Below are 17,481 nucleotides of genomic sequence, written 5' to 3'. Positions count from 1 at the left end.
CGTTCCAGAATCCAACACTTCCAGTGTGGCTGAGTCTGTAACTCAATTTATCAAGATCACTAGAGGGATGCAGTTACTTCCCAAAGTCAGTATTCATGTGAGGTAACTTTGTGCCCAGTTTTCATTTTACTGGAGAATGTGTACATATGACCCAGAGTTGAAAAACCCCATGTCCTTTAGAATTTGCAAGAGACTATTCCCATCAATTTATCTCAGCCTCACCATTCCTCCTTTGACTCATTCATGTATTCATTCAACAGATGTTTTCTGAGCACATTAGGAGACATCCAAGAGAGCATTACAAATGTCTACCCATTCATTCAGACCACAGTTACTTGCCCAGTGTTTACACACATGACAGACACTGCACTAAGCAGGCAGGAGATAGCCAAGCCTTTGCTTTTGTTGGGCAAGATGGACAACAAAAATGCAAATAAATGCTTAACCAAGCTACTTCCAGATATGATAAGGGTAACCGAATGAAAGCACTTTGGAATGGTGAGCAGGGAAGTCGTATGAATGTTTGAGCTGACACCGGAAGGATGTTGCCATGAAGGAGGTCAAGCAAGTGGCAAGTCTCAGAAGCAGGAAAGGGCTTAGCATCTTCAAGGACAGAAGGAGGCCAGAGGCCAGTGTGATCGGAGACAAATGGCCAAGAAAGATCCAGGAGGTGGTCAGGAGACAGATCATGCAGGGCTTTGTGGGCAGGGCCAGGAGTTTGGGTTATAATCTGAGCAGGATGAGAAGCCTGTATTCCAGGATTGTAGTTGCCCCCAAGAGTAATAGCTGCTTGAAGCAGGTACCCAAGCTGTGGCTTCCCCCATCTCTAGTTTAGCATCTCCCACCATGGAGATCTTCCATAACCATACCTTGATTAAATGAACACATGGATGTGTGGAGAGAAGGGATTGAATTTAGGCCTTCAAAGATGGAAAGATTTGGGGCCATCCCTGGTGGTCCAGTGGCTAAGACCCCGTGCTCCCAGTCCAGGGGTCCTGGGTTCAATCCCTAGTCAATGAGCTAGATCCCATATGCCACAACTAAGACCCAGCACAGCCAAATAATTATTTCTTTTTAATGTTGGAAAAATTTGAATACAGGAGGAAGAAAGAGGAAGAGAGTTCTTGTCTCCAATCTGTGTTAGAGCCCTAGGAACTCAGTATTTGATGCCAGTTTTCCTTATGTCTAATTTTTCCCTAGAGTAATAAATTAGATGTTTTTTGGTAAGAACTTGAACTCAGATAATTACAATAACTTCAGTGCCTTGCTTAGAAAGGAGTTGTGTATAAGATCTGAAAACCAATGGTAGGAATTGTAATGCATGGGTATTTAAGCTGTGAGAGAAAGAAAAATGTCTCATTCAAGACGATTTTATGCTCCATATTTTATTTTTTCCATAGGATTTTCATGAAATGAGTCACGGTTTGCTGCTTATGCTGGAGAACATCGACAGAAGGAAAAATGAAATTGTCCCCATTGATTCTAACCTTGATGCAGAAATACTTCAGGACCATCACAAACAGCTTAAGGTGAGATATGTGGGCTTGGACAGCCTCTGCTTATGTTATAGTTGGTTGTGCTTGTTTACCTTTTATGTTGTAGTCTCTTAGTCTTTTTTACCCCTCATGATTTCTCATCTCTGTGAAGCAAGCATGTGCATAGAAGATGGCATATGCTGGCTTTAGAATCTTGTTCTAAAGCCATTGCTCATCTAAAAATCTGTCTTCATCTTTGTTTTTTTTAAGCTAATTTTTTAATAGACTTTTGTAAAAAGTTTTTTTTCTGAGACATTTTTTTAAAGTCTTAATTGAATTTGTTACAATCTTGCTTTTGTTTAATGTTCTTGGTTTTTTGGCCACTAGGCATGTGGAATCTTAGCTCCCTGACCAGGAATCAAACCCACATCCCCTGCATTGGAAGGCAAAGTCTTAACTGTTGTACCACCAGGGAAGTCCTCAGATGGTCTTCATCTTAATTAGCCTCATTTTATCAAGGCAGTTCTATTCTTATTTACAATTTATTTCTAATTTAAACTTTATATATTGAATCTATGTCACAATACTATTTCGGATAACTGATAATAAAAGGACATTAAATCTATTAAAATAGAGAATCTATTAAAATAGAGACCATTAAGGATTCTTAAGAAGAATTAAGTATGTAGATTCAACTTCAGTATCAAGTTTTCTGAAATCTAAGACAAGGGAAACATGGTAAGTTAAACGATTTTCATTACCTGACAAAAAGGAAATATACTAGTTTTCAAGGAATAGGAAACTTTTTCTAGTACTAAATTCAAAAGGATATTTGCAAGATTTTTGTGTAGATTCTTATGCAAAGAACTTCGGACAATATAATGTGCCATATACTTAAGTGATTTTATGGAAGATAAGGAAGCATATTTGAGTTCCATTAGGAGAAAATAATTTGCACTTTGTCACTTTCTGTATTTTTAAAATGCTATTTCTTAACATTTAACACTCACAGTGACCTAACCAACAGAATTGGCAGCTTTTAGTTCAGTACTATAAAGGTCTTAGAAACCCAGAGGAAATAGCTATGCAGCTACATTTTCACCAGACTTTTGACCTCAGACATTAAGTTGTGAGTGATGAATCACCCGTATACCTTTTTTAAAAATCTCAAATAGATATCAGAGTATACCTCAACCAAGCTGAGTTTTTCTGCATTTATGTTAGTTTTACTTTTCTTTTTAAATGATTATTTTATGGATCATTTGCATAATACTTTATATTTTAAATAATTTGACATGCATTCACCAATATGCAGTGGTGAATATTGGTGACTTGAATAATATGCAGTATTATTCCAATAATACTGTGGACCAGGCAGGAATTAATATCACCATTTTACCTAAAGGAAATCAACCCTGAATACTCATTGGAAGGACTGATGATAAAGCTGAAGCTCAGATATTTTGGCCATCTGATTTGACGAGCCAACTGATTGGAAAAGAGACTGATGCTAGGAAAGACTGAGGGCAGGAGGAGAAGGGGGTGGCAGAAGATGAGACAGTTAGATAGCATCACAGACTCAACAGACGTGTATTTAAACAAACTCCAGGAGATAGTGAAGGACAGGGGGGGCATGTTGCAGTCCGTGAGGGTCACAAAGAGTTGAACTTAGTGACTGAAAAAAAAACCACCACCAAATGAGAAAACAGATCAGAAAGGTTCAAGGATTTTATAGGATGCTTTTTGGGAGAGGTAGGATTAGAACATATGTCCCTGATTCCCAAAGGTCATTGCTGCTATATCCTTCCTCGTGTGATGCTTAGGTATAATTGTCCACTGAGTTAAAGTGATGTCATCCTGCACATAGGCACTTTCTCCAAGTATCAGAAATTCTCAGAAAAATATTTTTTATTATATTCTTAGCAAATAAGACATGAGCTGTTGGAATCTCAACTCAAAGTGGCCTCACTGCAAGACATGTCTTGCCAACTGTTGGTGAATGCTGAAGGCACAGACTGTTTAGAAGCCAAAGAAAAAGTCCACGTAATTGGAAATCGACTCAAACTTCTCTTGAAGGAGGTCAGTCGTCATATCAAGGAGCTGGAGAAGTTATTAGACATGTCAAGCAGTCAGCAGGTAAGCTCTCAACAGACATCATTGTGTCGAATTTCCTGCAGGAGACCAAACAAGCACCATCTTTATCCATTTCAGAAAGACTCTGAATGGAGTACTTGTCAGAATAGAGTGTCTTTTCTTTCAATCACTGCTCTTACAAATCTGGCTCAAAATAAAAAAGCGACTCGAAAACTTTCGTTAACAGGACACTACTTTTGATTCTGTTACATCCGAAAATCCTCTTGTAACCATTACTGCTGACCCTGTTAGCACCACAATTGTGGCATTTTATTTTACCCAGTTTATTTAAGAATGCATGTGCTTTCAGTAACACAGCTACAGGAGGTCACAAGCCACTGGCACACATGAGTTTCGTATTCAGACCTTAGAAGGCATGAATTCTCCCGACATAGATGACAGTTAAGTCATAAGAAGTGTTCTCTACTAGCTTTTATTTATCTATTTACTTGTTTGTTTATCTCTTTATTTATTGGTAAATCTACTGCATCGTAGTAATATTGTTGGTTTTAAGAAATGCTTTTGCAGGTAAGACTTCAGACATTCACTTGTGAAATCCTGTCATGAACACACAAACACACTGTAGGCGAAAGAAATATCTACTCCCAGTAACAGCAGGTGCCAGAAACAGTACAGTTTCTCTGATGCTAAAAAGGGTGGCTGTTGGATGACCAATGTGCTGTCTCTCCAGCCTGAATATCCTGCAGCTCTAAGGCAGATTCCATCACCCACTTCATGTCAGTCCATTCCCGTCACTGAGAAATGATAAAGCTTCAGTTCAGTTCAGTCGCTCAGTTGTGTCCAACTCTTTGCGACCCCATGAATCGGAGCGCGCCAGGCCTCCCTGTCCATCACCAACTCCCGGAGTTCACTCAGACTCACTTCCATCGAGTCAGTGATGCCATCCAGCCATCTCGTCCTCTGTCATCCCCTTCTTTGCCTGCCCCCAATCCCTCCCAGCATCAGGGTCTTTTCCAATGAGTCAATTCTTCTCATGAGGTGGCTAAAGTATTGGAGTTTCAGCTTCAGCATCAGTCCTTCCAATGAACACCCAGGACCAATCTCCTTTAGTATGGACTGGTTGGATCTCCTTGCAGTCCAAGGGACTCTCAAGAGTCTTCTCCAACATCACAGTTCAAAAGCATCAATTCTTTGGCACTCAGCTTTCTTCACAGTCCAACTCTCACATCCATACATGACCACTGGAAAAACCATAGCCTTGACTAGACAGACCTTTGTTGGCAAAGTAATGTCTCTGCTTTTTACTATGCTGTCTAGGTTGGTCATAACTTTCCTTCCAAGGAGTAAGCGTCTTTTAATTTCATGACTGCAGTCACCATCGGCAGTGATTTTGGAGCCCAAAAAAATAAAGTCTGACACTGTTTCCACTGTTTCCCCATCTATTTCCCAATGAAGTGATGGGACCAGATGCCATGATCTTCGTTTTCTGAATGTTGAGCTTTAAGCCAATTTTTTCCCTCTCCTCTTTCACTTTTCATCAAGAGGCTTTTTAGTTCCTCTTCACTTTCTGCCACAAGGGTGGTGTCATCTGCATACCTGAGGTGATTGATATTTCTCCCAGCAATCTTGATTCCAGCTTGTGCTTCTTCCAGCCCAGCATTTCTCATGATGTATTCTGCATATAAGTTAAATAAGTAGGGTGACAAATATACAGCCTTGACGGACTCCTTTTCCTATTTGGAACCAGTCTGTTCCATGTCCAGATCTAACTGTTGCTTCCTGACCTGCATATAGGTTTCTCAAGAGGCAGGTCAGGTGCTCTGATATTCCCATCTCTTTTAAAATTTTCCACAGTTTATTGTGATCCACACAGTCAAAGGCTTTGGCATAGTCAAGAAAGCAGAAATAGATGTTTTTCTGGAACTCTCTTGCTTTTTTGATGATCCAGCGGATGTTGGCAATTTGATCTCTGGTTCCTCTGCCTTTTCTAAAACCAGCTTGAACATCTGGAAGTTCACGGTTCATGTATTGCTGAAGCCTGGCTTGGAGAATTTTGAGCATTACTTTACTAGCGTGTGAGATGACAAAGCTTCAAGTGACCCAGTAATGACAGAGCTCTTAAATACCTAGCTATTAAAACATAGCTATTAAATAAATAAATACCTCTATTTTCTGGAAAGCCCAAACTACAACCAGGAAAGCCCAACACAGTAGAAGAATTAGGTTCTGCTTTTACTGCAACTGTCCGATTCTATTTTTTGTTTGTTTTTTAAACTGGGGTATAGTTGCTTTACAGTGTTGTTAGTTTCTGCTGTCCGACTAAATGAATCAGCTATACGCGTACATACATCCCCTCGTTCGGGGACCTCCCTCCCACTCTCCACCCCCACCCCACTCCTCTAGGTCACCACAGAGCGCTGAGCTGAGCTCCCTGTGCTATAAGGCAGAGTCCCACTAGCTCTGTTTTACACATGGTCATGTATTTATGTCAATCCTAATCTCCCAGTTCATCCATTGTGGCCCCCACTCCCCGCCATGTCCACACATGTCTTCTCTACGTCTGCATTTCTATTCCTCCCCTTCTCTTTTTCCCAAAGATGGGGATGGGGTGGGAAATACTTTGCAGATCGCAAAGCCACCATGGCTCTGGGACGTGACATCATTAAGAGCATCTGTTTCTCACGTAGGATCTGTCTTCCTGGTCTTCTGCTGACGAACTGGACACCTCAGGATCTGTGAGTCCTACCTCGGGAAGAAGTACCCCAAACAGACAGAAAACGGTAACTTCCCACGGGTTACTTTCAGTTGGCCCAAGGGAGGGAACACGGGGGCGCGACGGCCTTTGTACCTGACGCAGGGTCCAAGGGCTCTCCCCTTGCAGAGCAGGGGTCCTCAGGCAGCGTGGGGTTGTCACTCTGTGACACGGAAGAGCTCCATTTCCTCAGTCCTGCCTTGAACCCTCTCCACAAGCACTCAGGAGCGAAAAGAACAGTTCCGTTTTTCAGAAGAATCAGGGTTCAACGTTGCGGTTCATAAGCAGGGAGACAAATTATTTTTCTTGCTCCAAGGGCCATTTCTAATACAACGGTGCCCCTTGTCCCTTTGGCGGCCCCTCCCTTCAAACCACCACCGCCATAGTCCACCTCAGAAAGGTCGGCTCCACATAGAGGGGCGCCTCAGGCAGAGGTGGACAAAACCGAGCACCTCACGAGACCATTGAGTTTATAAGACCAACGGGGGTTCTGCTGACTCTCAAGCAGAGAATCTCCTGAAGGTGGTCTTGAAGGTTTTCTGTGACTGTATTGCCCCCAGAGTGGCACCAGCTCAAGAAAACTCACGCACAAGGCCTGTTATGGGGCTGTCTCCCTGGCACACAATGAGGAAGAAAAGACCAGTTTTGGCCCCTGCTACCCTCTCTACCTTGATTTCTCTGTGTAATTAGAGGCTCGTTTTTCGTTTTGTTTTTTTTCTTTTTTTTTTGGTCTGGCTTTATGATTATATTCATTTTGATTATCATTCCATTTCTTTACTTTTTAGAAATATTGATTTCATTTGTATTTTTTGTTATAAACACTTAAATTCTATGCTGATTAATGTTATTATCTTTTTAGAATTTTTTTTTTATTTTTACTACATTCACTAGTTTCCTGTAGATCCTAGTTTAAGAATGTGAAGGAATACTGGCTTTTCAAGTCAAATTTTAGCCTTTATTTGAGTATTTAACTTATTGAGTCTTCATCACTATACACAGAACAGTCTCACTTCATCATTATTTTTGACCTACCTGCCAAGAATTGTAATATTGTTCCAGTGTACTGGAAGATGAAAAAATATGTAAAGTATATTTGAAATCCGTAACGTAACATATTGCAGTTTATATTCATTGTAATTAAATATGCAGAGATCTTTCGGTGGTGTAGTCATTTATGTTTTTACCACAAAAGAGGGGGAAATGTACCCTCTGTGATATGCATGCCAAACCACCATCCATGTTTCTTCAGTGATGAGTAATATAGATGTTCATTGATTTTGCTTCTTCAACCAAAGAAAAGCCAGTTTCCTTGATTCGTGGGTACTGATCATTGCATTTGGTTTATATTTCCTTTGCTGCACTTTTAGTTTTCATCAGTAGCTCGTCTTTATTTGCCTGGACTGAACATTCTTCTTTCTTTACCCCTGTTCATTGCAAACAGCCACGAGGCAAATGTAGTCTCTCACAGCCTGGACCCTCTGTCAACAGTCCACATAGCAGGTACCTTATTCTCCTGGTTTCCACACTGTTCTAGAACTCCAAGAGGATGATGAAAATTGTCCATGATTTAGTCAGGCCTCTATTTGGTCTGCCTCAGGGTAGTTGAGAAACTACTCTTTTCAGTCCACACCCTTTCCTAATAAATTGAGAGAGAATTTTCTAAGTGGAAAGTACGAGAAAATCTCAGAGCGTAAAATATTTGGACCCTACCAAAATTTTGTTTAACTATACATAGGCCATCCAGTACTTTTCATCCAATGATGTTTATTCTGTGTCCTCATAAAGATTCAACGTCACTGATGGCACAGTGCCATTTGATTCATGGCAGAATTTTATCATCCTCTTTATTTCTAGATTTTACAATAAGATAGGTATAGATCAATGAATTATTTTACCATCCCCAGAACCCACAAATCTGAATAAAATCTACTAACACCCCCAGCTTTTTATTTTATTTTCGTGTTTTATCCAGATGGTGGGTTTTGGAGTCTCAACATGGCAAGTCCTAATCTGATATCACTTAAAATTTATAAGCACCTTCTCTTTTCTGCTTCTCCTAAAACTCCTCTTCAGCCAGCACACACACTTACCTTCCTGACACTTGGCCAGCTCTTTCCCTCTGGAAACGAGCAGTCAGTCTCCCCCCCGCCCGGGGACCTCCAGATAGCCTCCTCACAGCTGCCGCTCTGCTTTACGCCTGGCTTCCAACAGTCCCTGTCTCTGCAGTTACTGATGCTTTGCCTTCTTCATTGTCGGTGTGACGTCTGTGCCCCCGGCCCTTTCACTAATCAGTTCACATTTCCCCAGACAACTTTTTGAAAATACTGTCCGTGGAAGCTGACTCTTCATTCCAGTCGCCAGAAGTTCACTTTTAAAAGTGGTTTGTCTCACCACTGAGCTGGAATCTCAGTTCCTGGAAGGAGGGTGGGGGATGAGGAAGCACAAACAGGCCCTGAGTCAGAGTGTTAGCTTTCCAGCTGTGTGCTAAAGGGACCAGCCTTTGCTTCTGGTCGTTTTCAGTCAGCTGTGTAGTATAGAACAGATCATGATCTGCTTTCTGGTTTTAAGCTTCCCTTCACTATGTTTTGCTTTTTTTTTTTTTCTTTCCCTTTGGTTTGGTTTGATGACAGTTTTGTGGGGCTTTTTTTTGGGGGGGGGGTCTGTAACAAAATATCAATAATAAAACATGAATGGAGAAAAACTCATGGGGATTTTTGAAGATCACGATGGGCTTCTCCAGGTGTGCTGATGTTTTCTTAGCCCCCTATAAAAAAAGACATCATGTACTGTAGAGAGATCACTGTTTCATGAAGTCCATCTTCTCGCCACAAATTACTGATGTGTCATGGACAGAGACGGGGCGTCCTGTCCCCACAGTTCCTTTAAGGATACCAGAGACACACTCTGTAGTTGACGTAAATGATGGTGATGAGAAGGGGAAAAGCTCTTATGTTATTAGTAGTATCCATACTGGTAGCAACCACCCTTTGGTTCCCGATTTCCCCTGTTCTTTCAGACAGCCACCCGGCCTTATGAAATGTCAAAGGCCTCATTTCTCAGGGCAGCAAGGGCTTCGACACATTTCCTAATGGGGCTTTGCAGCTGGGGCAGCCACGTTCTCAGTGTGACATCCGCAAGGTGCCTTCAGCTCTGCTCTGTCCAGCACTGTTGATTAACATCTTTCTGAGCACACAGCACGGTGTCCACTTTGCTGCTTACAGGACCTGAAATACAAATGATCCTCACCTGAATGGCAAACGTTGGCAAACACCTTGGCAGGCGGATTGTGGTTGAACATTCTTGGATCCTTAACTCCTTGGCACCTCTCTTTGGGGTGCAGCCACGTGGACAATAACATGGAGAGTCTGCTGGGAAAGAATTAACTTCTCTCACAATCCAGGCTGTCACGGTGTTCCTTTACATTGGACTGGAGATTACCTCGCGTTTGATCTTGCACTGGCCCAGCAAACTTCAAAAGGTTATTGCCCAAGCACAAACAGTTGAGAACGTTGACCGCAGCCATCTGTGATGGGAAAATTTTAGGCGTGTATTCTTTCTGAGAGCAAAGAGGCTGACTTGAAAGAAGCTGGGTATTTGTTTGAAGGGAGGGTTCTTATATTCTTTTTGTGGTTTAAAGTCAGATATTAAGAATATCAGTTGTTTGCCTGCTGTATATTTCAGATTGATTCTAGAGCCATTGTCCTCTGTTCTCTTACATGATATTCTAGGGCTAACAATGGACTGATACCAGTGTTTACCATACACCTACTACATTTAGGCCCAGGACCCACAAAATTAATACAATATGGTTCGTGTCATAAAAGAATAGTGATATGTCAGAATCTAGGGATCCCCTAAATTAAGACTCTTTAATATTCAAAACATTTGAAAGCATACATTCCTAATAACTATTCAGAATTTTTGAGATTAAACATACTTAAGATGCATGGCTTTTTGAAGCCATGTTTATGATGGCCCAGCTGACACTTTTTTCTCCAGTTTTGATGTGAAATTATCTAACCTGAGAGCCAATTAGTGTTCAAAATTCTACTATAGATTAGTTGAAGTTCACACATGGGAAGATTTTACTCCAATTTCCTGCAAGGCAAAGGAAAAACTCCTCCGTAGTCTGCATAGAGGGAAATGATGACTTCATTCCAAAGCTGAGAATTGTAACATGTAAATCTTCCCTGGGCCTCTTTAGTCTTTGGCACCTTCTACACAAAGAGCTGAGACAGAATAAGGGGCGAATGACTGGCTGAAACACTGAAACAGAGGGGAAAAAAGACCTCATTTTAAAATGTGTTCGAGGGAGCATTTAAGCAGGCACAGTGGGGTTTTCACACGTACATGAGGGCCTCACTGTAAACACTTCAATTTCTTGTGGAATTTTTTTTGCAGGTCTTTTCTGTCCTCCTTTGGGGATTTATTTATTCAAAGCTCTCAAAGGCCTCAGCCTAAAACAACCTTGCCCCCGAGGCGGCCGGACACCCTGGCACAGGACAGTTAGTTATAGGGCAGGCTCCACTGTGTTTCTTGTATATTTTGAGGTCTGCATTCCCAGTGTTTCCTGGGAACAACTAAGACACTTTGGAAAAATATATCACCTCTTTGAAAGTACTGCTATAAATCAGGGCTATTTCCCTGGAAGAAAAGGCTGAATCTAGCAATATCCCTGAGGGTGTGAGTCAGCACACCCTTGCTTTAATCATACAGATAAGATTGATAAGTTGATGACATTTATTTAGCATTTAGTGTATTCTAAGGACCATGCTAAGCGTTATATATCTGTTATCTCATTTCCTTATTTAATCCTCCCAACATGTTCATTCCCAATTTTATAGACAAGGATATCCGGAAATAGAGGCATGAAGATATAGAATTTGAAACCAGGTCTCTCTTACTTTGAATCCTAGCTTGTTAACCACTCCACCCAACTGCAGGCTCTTAATGGGTGTGTGTGTGGGTGTGTGCGTGCGTGTGCATATGTGCTCAGTCACTAAGTCATGTCCTACTCTTTGCAACCCCATGGACTCTATAGCCCACCAGCCTCCTCTGTCCATGGGATTTACCAGACAAGGATACCAGAGTGGGTTGCCATTTTCCTCTCTAAGGGATCTTCCCAATTCAGGGATTAAACCCGCATCTCCTGCATTGGCAGGCGATTCTTTACCAATGCACCACCTCCCGAGAGGCTTACTTGAAACAGCGGTTCCAGGGCTGGGGCTACCGTGGGCTGCCTGAGATAGCTTTGGACCAGCCAGGATATTCATTTTAGAATAAGGGGAGACAAACCCTAAGTTGATTCTGAAAATTTGTCTTCTGAACCACATACCCAGGGAATAAAGATCACTCACACAAGAACAGAAAAGATCACGGACAACCTGATATTTCCTCACAAAATTTTCTATTCCTCTGCTACCGGTGTTTGCTCACAAGTTACAAGATGAGTCGAAAGTGTCTTTTCATTTGTGTTTCAGTGACATATGCACAGAATTAACTCATTTTATTTCCTTGGTGATGTAAAATTTTTGAGATGAGTTGCACCCCACATGCACACTCACTCCTTAGGCTTCTCACAGCCCTTCTGAGACTTTCTTTGCTGTGGTGTGTTCATAGGCATGGGCTTCCCTAGTGGCTCAGCTAATAAAAAATCTGCCTGCCATGCAGGAGACCTGGGTTCGATTCCTGGGTTGGGAGACTCCCCTGGAGAAGGGAAGGGCTACCCACTCCAGTATTCTGGCCTGGAGAATTCCATGGCCAGAGTGCCCACAACTACACATATTTTGGGAAAGAGATGAAACAATGCCTAGGCAGTTTTTTTACCCTCAAATTTGAATGAGTGAGGGGAGTAAGAAAAATTATAAAATAAATGTTTACTTGTAGAGAATAAGCATGTTTTTGCAGGACAAGGTTACCCGAAATATCTCCATTGATTAAGTTCCTTAAGCAAGCTTACACATTTAGTTTTTCCTCTGTCAACTCAGCCTCCACCACATCTGTTTGTAGAGTAAGGCCCTTGGAGAGGGATGAGTGAGAGATTTTTGTTCTTCCTCCTGTCAGATTCCCCAAGACTCTTGAAACTTAATTGAATTTAGATTAATAGATTAAATATTAAAAGTACTCACTTACTTGGTATCATTAACCTGCTAGTATTAATACTAGAAGGGACAGGTTCATCCTAAGGAGAGAGAACTTTGGGACTGTTGAAACCTTAGTAATTGCCCCACGCGGGCGGCATTGTTTTCAGTAGACCAACTGGACATTTCCAAGAGCAGTCAACTGCATGGAAAATCACTAAGCACTGTGTGTTCTCTTTGTCCCCATCTTAGCCCATTATTTCTACCCAGGCTGGCATTCTTCAACATTAGAAAGCTTGCACTAATTAAATGTTGATACAGAATGCTCTGATGCTGTTAAATGTGCCATGTCCTTCAGTAGACTGCGGCATCTGAGCCTGTCATCCAAAGATGGTGACCTTGTCTTGCTTTTCTCAGGAGTGGACTAGTCAATGTGTAGCCCTTGTTTTGATCTCGATCTTTGGCTTAATTGTTCAAAGAAGCTAATAATTGACAAACAGGCTGTTCAGCTCTGTCAGTCAGATTCTTAATGATATGCATGAATCTGCCCATCACTAATGTCCTGAAGTGTCTCCTAAAGAAAAAAGTCAGTTTGAAATCTCCCTCATTTTATTCAGATACTGAATAATAAAAAACATGGAGCTCTCTTTTGTTTTTAAGTCATCAGATAGCTGACAGGTGGAGAGTGTTGTTCACCAGGGCCTATTTTCAGATCATTCAGTCCAGAGCTCATGGGTGACTGTCTCATCCTTCTCCAGACACTTTAAACCACTGAATTCATAAACTGTCAGAACCAAGAAGTTTTTAGGAGATTAATGCACTCTCATCTTTGCAAATGAGAAAACTGAAGGCCAGAGAGATTAAATTACTTGCCCACAGTTGTACAGCTGCCTCAAAATAGAATGTCCCTGTGTCCATATCCTGACTTGGTGGTCTCTGTAAAGCTGTGAGGCTTTATGATTAAAAGCATTTATTCTAGACATGAGGAAACCACTCATCTCCAAGTATTTTAAGATATTGCCTTCTTTGCCTCTACATGGGAGATACCCATGATGTAAATATGACCTGGATGGCCTTCATTCATGCCACCAAACAGCAAAATATTACAGAGACATGCTGTTGGAGCTCTTCCTTTTTTATATTTTTTACTTTTTGGCTGCACCTTAAGGCATGTGGAACCTTAGGTCCCTGACCAGTGATCGAACCTGTGTCCCCTGCATTGGAAGGCAGAGTCTTAACCACTGGATCACCAGGGAAGTCCATACAGCTCCTCCTTTAATTGTCAACTGGGGCACGTGATTTACTCTATTTATAAAGCCTAAGTTCTAAAAGTTAGAATACCAGAGTTGAAATTTTCATTCTATGCCATGCTAGCTGTGTAACCTCGAGTGGGTTGCCTAACCTCTGTGCCTCCTTTACGTCGGCTATAAAATGAAGGTGGGACAGGAACACCAAGGACTGCTGTGGGGATGAAGTGAGAGACAAATGCTTCTGTTATCCAGCAGTTAGAAGAGTAAATGTGAACTTTTGTTAGTTATTTATCTACAAAATCAGAAGATGGACTACCTACTCTAAGGCTTTATCTCAGGACGAATATTTTACAGTTAGGTAGCTAGAGAAAGTTCTAATTAATAGATATGTGACAGACTTCTTTTATGCCCTGGGTCAGGAAGATCCCCTGGAGAAGGTAATGGCAAGCCGGTCCAGTGTTCTTGTGCCTGGGAAATCCCATGTACAAAGGGGCTTGGTGGGCTACAGTCTATGGGGTCACAAAGAGCCAGAGGAGACTGAGCGTGCACGCACATAGCGCATCTTCACAAAACAGTGTTTCTGAGCATTGGTCCTAGCAGAGGGCAGTTAATCAATTTGACCACTAGATGGTGATTGAACTCTTGTGGCCTCCCAGTTGGTAACCTCTTTACATTCACCAATTACTGGAAGACATAAAGTGCATAAAACACGGAGCTTGCAAGTTGGAAGCCTGTCTAGTCTAATTTGAAGGATTTGAAGAAGAGGTTGTAGCATAGAGGTGAAGTCAGTTGTTCAAGGTTTGTAGACCGGAAAAGAACCCAGTCCCAATTTAGGCCAGGGGTCTGTTTTTTTCAATCACGCTCTGAGAGCTGCAATAGAAACCCAGGATAGTACACGGCTGCTCAGAGCTTCTACGGGGCTGGTCTAGACTGTTTGTTTCACATATTTCTTTGTGAATTTATTGAAAGAGTTTTGAGTAGTCCCTCTGTTCCCTTTTAAGGGGATTACTTCTGTTTTTTATCTTAACATTTTCTTTGGTGCCACTCCTCACTGATACCAGTGTAATCTGGCTTCCGAAATTAGTGGCTAATAAGGTAGCTCTGATAGCTCAGTTGGTAAAGAATCCGCCTGAGATGCAGGAGACCTCGGTTCAATTCCTGGGTCGAGATTTGCTGGATAAAGGATAGGCTACCCACTCCAGTGTTCTTGGGCTTCTCTTGTAGCTCAGCTGGCAAAGAATCTGCCTGCAATGAGGGAGATCCCCTAGAGAAGGGAAACGTTATCCACTCCAGTATTCTGGCCTGGAGAATTCCATGGACTGTATAATCCCTGGGGTCTCAAAGAGTCGGACATGACTGAGCGACTTTCACTTTTCTTTTCAAGGTAGCTGGAGACTGTGTTTTCTCATGAGATAAGCATACAGAGTGACCAATACAGTGTTCATACCTGTATCCCTCTCCTGTGGTCTCACAATCAATGCCCTTACCATCAAACCATTAGAGAATTCAGACTAGGTGTGGGGAATGAGTCTCCTTGGTACATCTGTTCTTTCTGCTTCTGCAATGTTGTGTGTGTGTGTGTACACAATTCCTCTTGTAAATAACATTGCTTTCCTCCTCTTCTGCACTAGTAACCAAAACATTAATGGATGCTTACAAAGAGAAAGCAGTACCCCCCACCCAGAGCCTATTTCCATATTCAGTGTTTCACAGGCAGTCTTTCTTATGAATTCTGAAGTTCATGCTTCATCTCTAATGCACTGTTTCAAAAGTAGATGGGGAAATTTAAGAAGATAGGAAAATGTGGAACATTGGGTCTAGAAGGAGCTTTCAAGGCACAGTCTATCTTCAGAAATAGTGTGTCTGTTTCCCAAATTCATGGAGCCAGTGACAGAAGGATCACCCTGGATTCAGTATCATTCAGCACCTGCGTTGTGTAGACTGACTCCACTGCCACACTTACTCTTACAGCCTTGGAATCCGCTAATATTAGGCCAGTCGCTGACTCAGTGCAAGATGAAACCAGGGTATACTCTAAGGTTAATTCAACTCCGTGGGTCTGTGCAAAACGACTGCAGCTGTCCTTGTCCTTGCTACACGGACTCTGGCACGTCCAGGACAGCTAGACGGGAGGAAGACCTTGTGTCATCCCGACAGCCACTAATTGTGCCTAATGTTGCTCTTGATATTCTTACACCAAAAATGTACTGCATCAAACATCTACATTTTAATTATCCCGGGTCTACTTAACTTATGCTGGTGGAGTGTGTGTAGAGCAATTATCTTTGTTGGAAAAGGTTTTGCCAAATCGAGGGGTGGAATTTGAACCCAGTTAGTTACCTTTAACCGACTAAATGTCTGCTTTCCATCAGTGCAGTTTCCAAACAACTCTTCATTTGGTGGTGGGTAGGTCACCTGGGTTTACTGCAGAAGGCTGGCAGCTAACTGCCAGGTTGGGTTGTGTTCAGCCTAACCAAAGGGGAGGAAGCATACAGCAGCATCCACCCAACACTGGGGATACTTGAGTTATTGATGTCGATTCTTCTCTCAGGTCCATAAGAGGTGGCTCCGATTCCTCCCTTTCTGAGCCTCGGCCAGCCCGGTCCGGCCGAGCCTTCCTGTTCAGAGTCCTCCGAGCGGCTCTTCCTCTTCAGCTCCTCCTGCTGCTTCTCATTGGGCTGGCCTGCCTAGTCCCCATGTCGGAGGAAGACTACAGTTGTGCCCTCTCCAACAATTTTGCCCGATCATTCCACCCCATGCTCAGATACACCAACGGCCCTCCTCCTCTCTGAACCAAGCAGATGCTTTCTGCAGATTGCTGTTGGTCGCCTAAGGAGGAATTTGGCCCAGGGCAATCCCAAAAGAGCAAAGAGAGGACGTGAGTCTTGGCGGACGCCCTCGGTACGGCAGCTGACGCCCACCTCCCCCTCCCATGTGTGCAAATCGCAGCTTCGGAGGCGACGGTAAATGGTGATGGGGGAGGGCACATAGAGGACAGAAGCTGGGAAGAAATTCTGGTTGAGCCTCAGCACTCAAGAGAGTCAAGATTTCCACCGCTCCCTGGACACATGAACTCTGGGCCCTTGGCCCATCCTGTGTGTGCCCAGGGACTTCCGGAGACCATCTGGGCAGCTTTCCCACAGTGCTGCTCCATCCGTTCAACAAGTGATGCTACCTGAGCACCATGTTGGCATCGAACAATCTACCAGCCAACCAGTGCTGAAGAGATTTGAAGATCCTGTAACATACAGTTTTTAAGAGCTTATATGGCAGCTTCCTTTTTACCTTGTTTTCTTTGGGGGCATGATGTTCTAACCTTGCATTAGAAGCACAAGCTGTAAATCTAAAAGGCACTTTTTTTTAAAGGTATAAAGAAACATTGGATGTAATAAATAAAAATCATGGAAGGCTTTATGTGAAAAAAAAGTTGAATGTTATAGTAAAAGAAATGATATTTATGTATGTACAGTTTGCTAAAGCCAAGTTTTGTTTGTATCAATTTATTTGCATTTATTACAGATACTATGAAATATTTTGTCTGTGCTTTTTTTTCCTTCCGAAAGAAATGACTCTGAATTTCCCTATTAAGCAGGCACTTCTAAGAATGCAACTTGCTGCTGCTGCTGCTAAGTCACTTCAGTCGTGTCCAACTCTGTGCGACCCCATAGACGGCAGCCCACCAGGCTTCCCCATCCCTGGGATTCTCCAGGCAAGAATACTGGAGTGGGTTGCCATTTCCTTCTCCAATGCATGAAAGTGAAGTCACTCAGTCATGTCCGACTCCTAGTGACCCTATGGACTGCAGCCTACCAGGCTCCTCCATCCATGGG

The 17,481-nt window shown here is 42.5% G+C and overlaps 1 protein-coding gene across 7 annotated transcripts in view; it reads left to right on the top strand.

The window, feature by feature from the left end:
* Positions 1-17,183, top strand: part of SYNE1 (spectrin repeat containing nuclear envelope protein 1) — a 505,866-nt gene extending 488,683 nt beyond the window's left edge. For all 7 annotated transcript variants that reach the window (XM_070796399.1, XM_070796398.1, XM_070796402.1 and 4 more), the window contains 5 exons: positions 1,401-1,529; positions 3,399-3,611; positions 6,257-6,349; positions 7,763-7,821; positions 16,203-17,183. In XM_070796399.1, the coding sequence (XP_070652500.1) occupies positions 1,401-1,529; positions 3,399-3,611; positions 6,257-6,349; positions 7,763-7,821; positions 16,203-16,443 (735 nt within the window). In that variant the 3' untranslated portion in view covers positions 16,444-17,183. The remainder of the gene's footprint in view (positions 1-1,400; positions 1,530-3,398; positions 3,612-6,256; positions 6,350-7,762; positions 7,822-16,202) is intronic.
* The last annotated feature ends 298 nt before the right edge of the window (positions 17,184-17,481 follow it).

This window comes from Bos indicus, chromosome 9 (genome assembly GCF_029378745.1).
Source record: "Bos indicus isolate NIAB-ARS_2022 breed Sahiwal x Tharparkar chromosome 9, NIAB-ARS_B.indTharparkar_mat_pri_1.0, whole genome shotgun sequence".
NCBI lineage: Eukaryota > Metazoa > Chordata > Mammalia > Artiodactyla > Bovidae > Bos > Bos indicus.
This window is presented reverse-complemented; position numbering and strand designations above follow the sequence as displayed.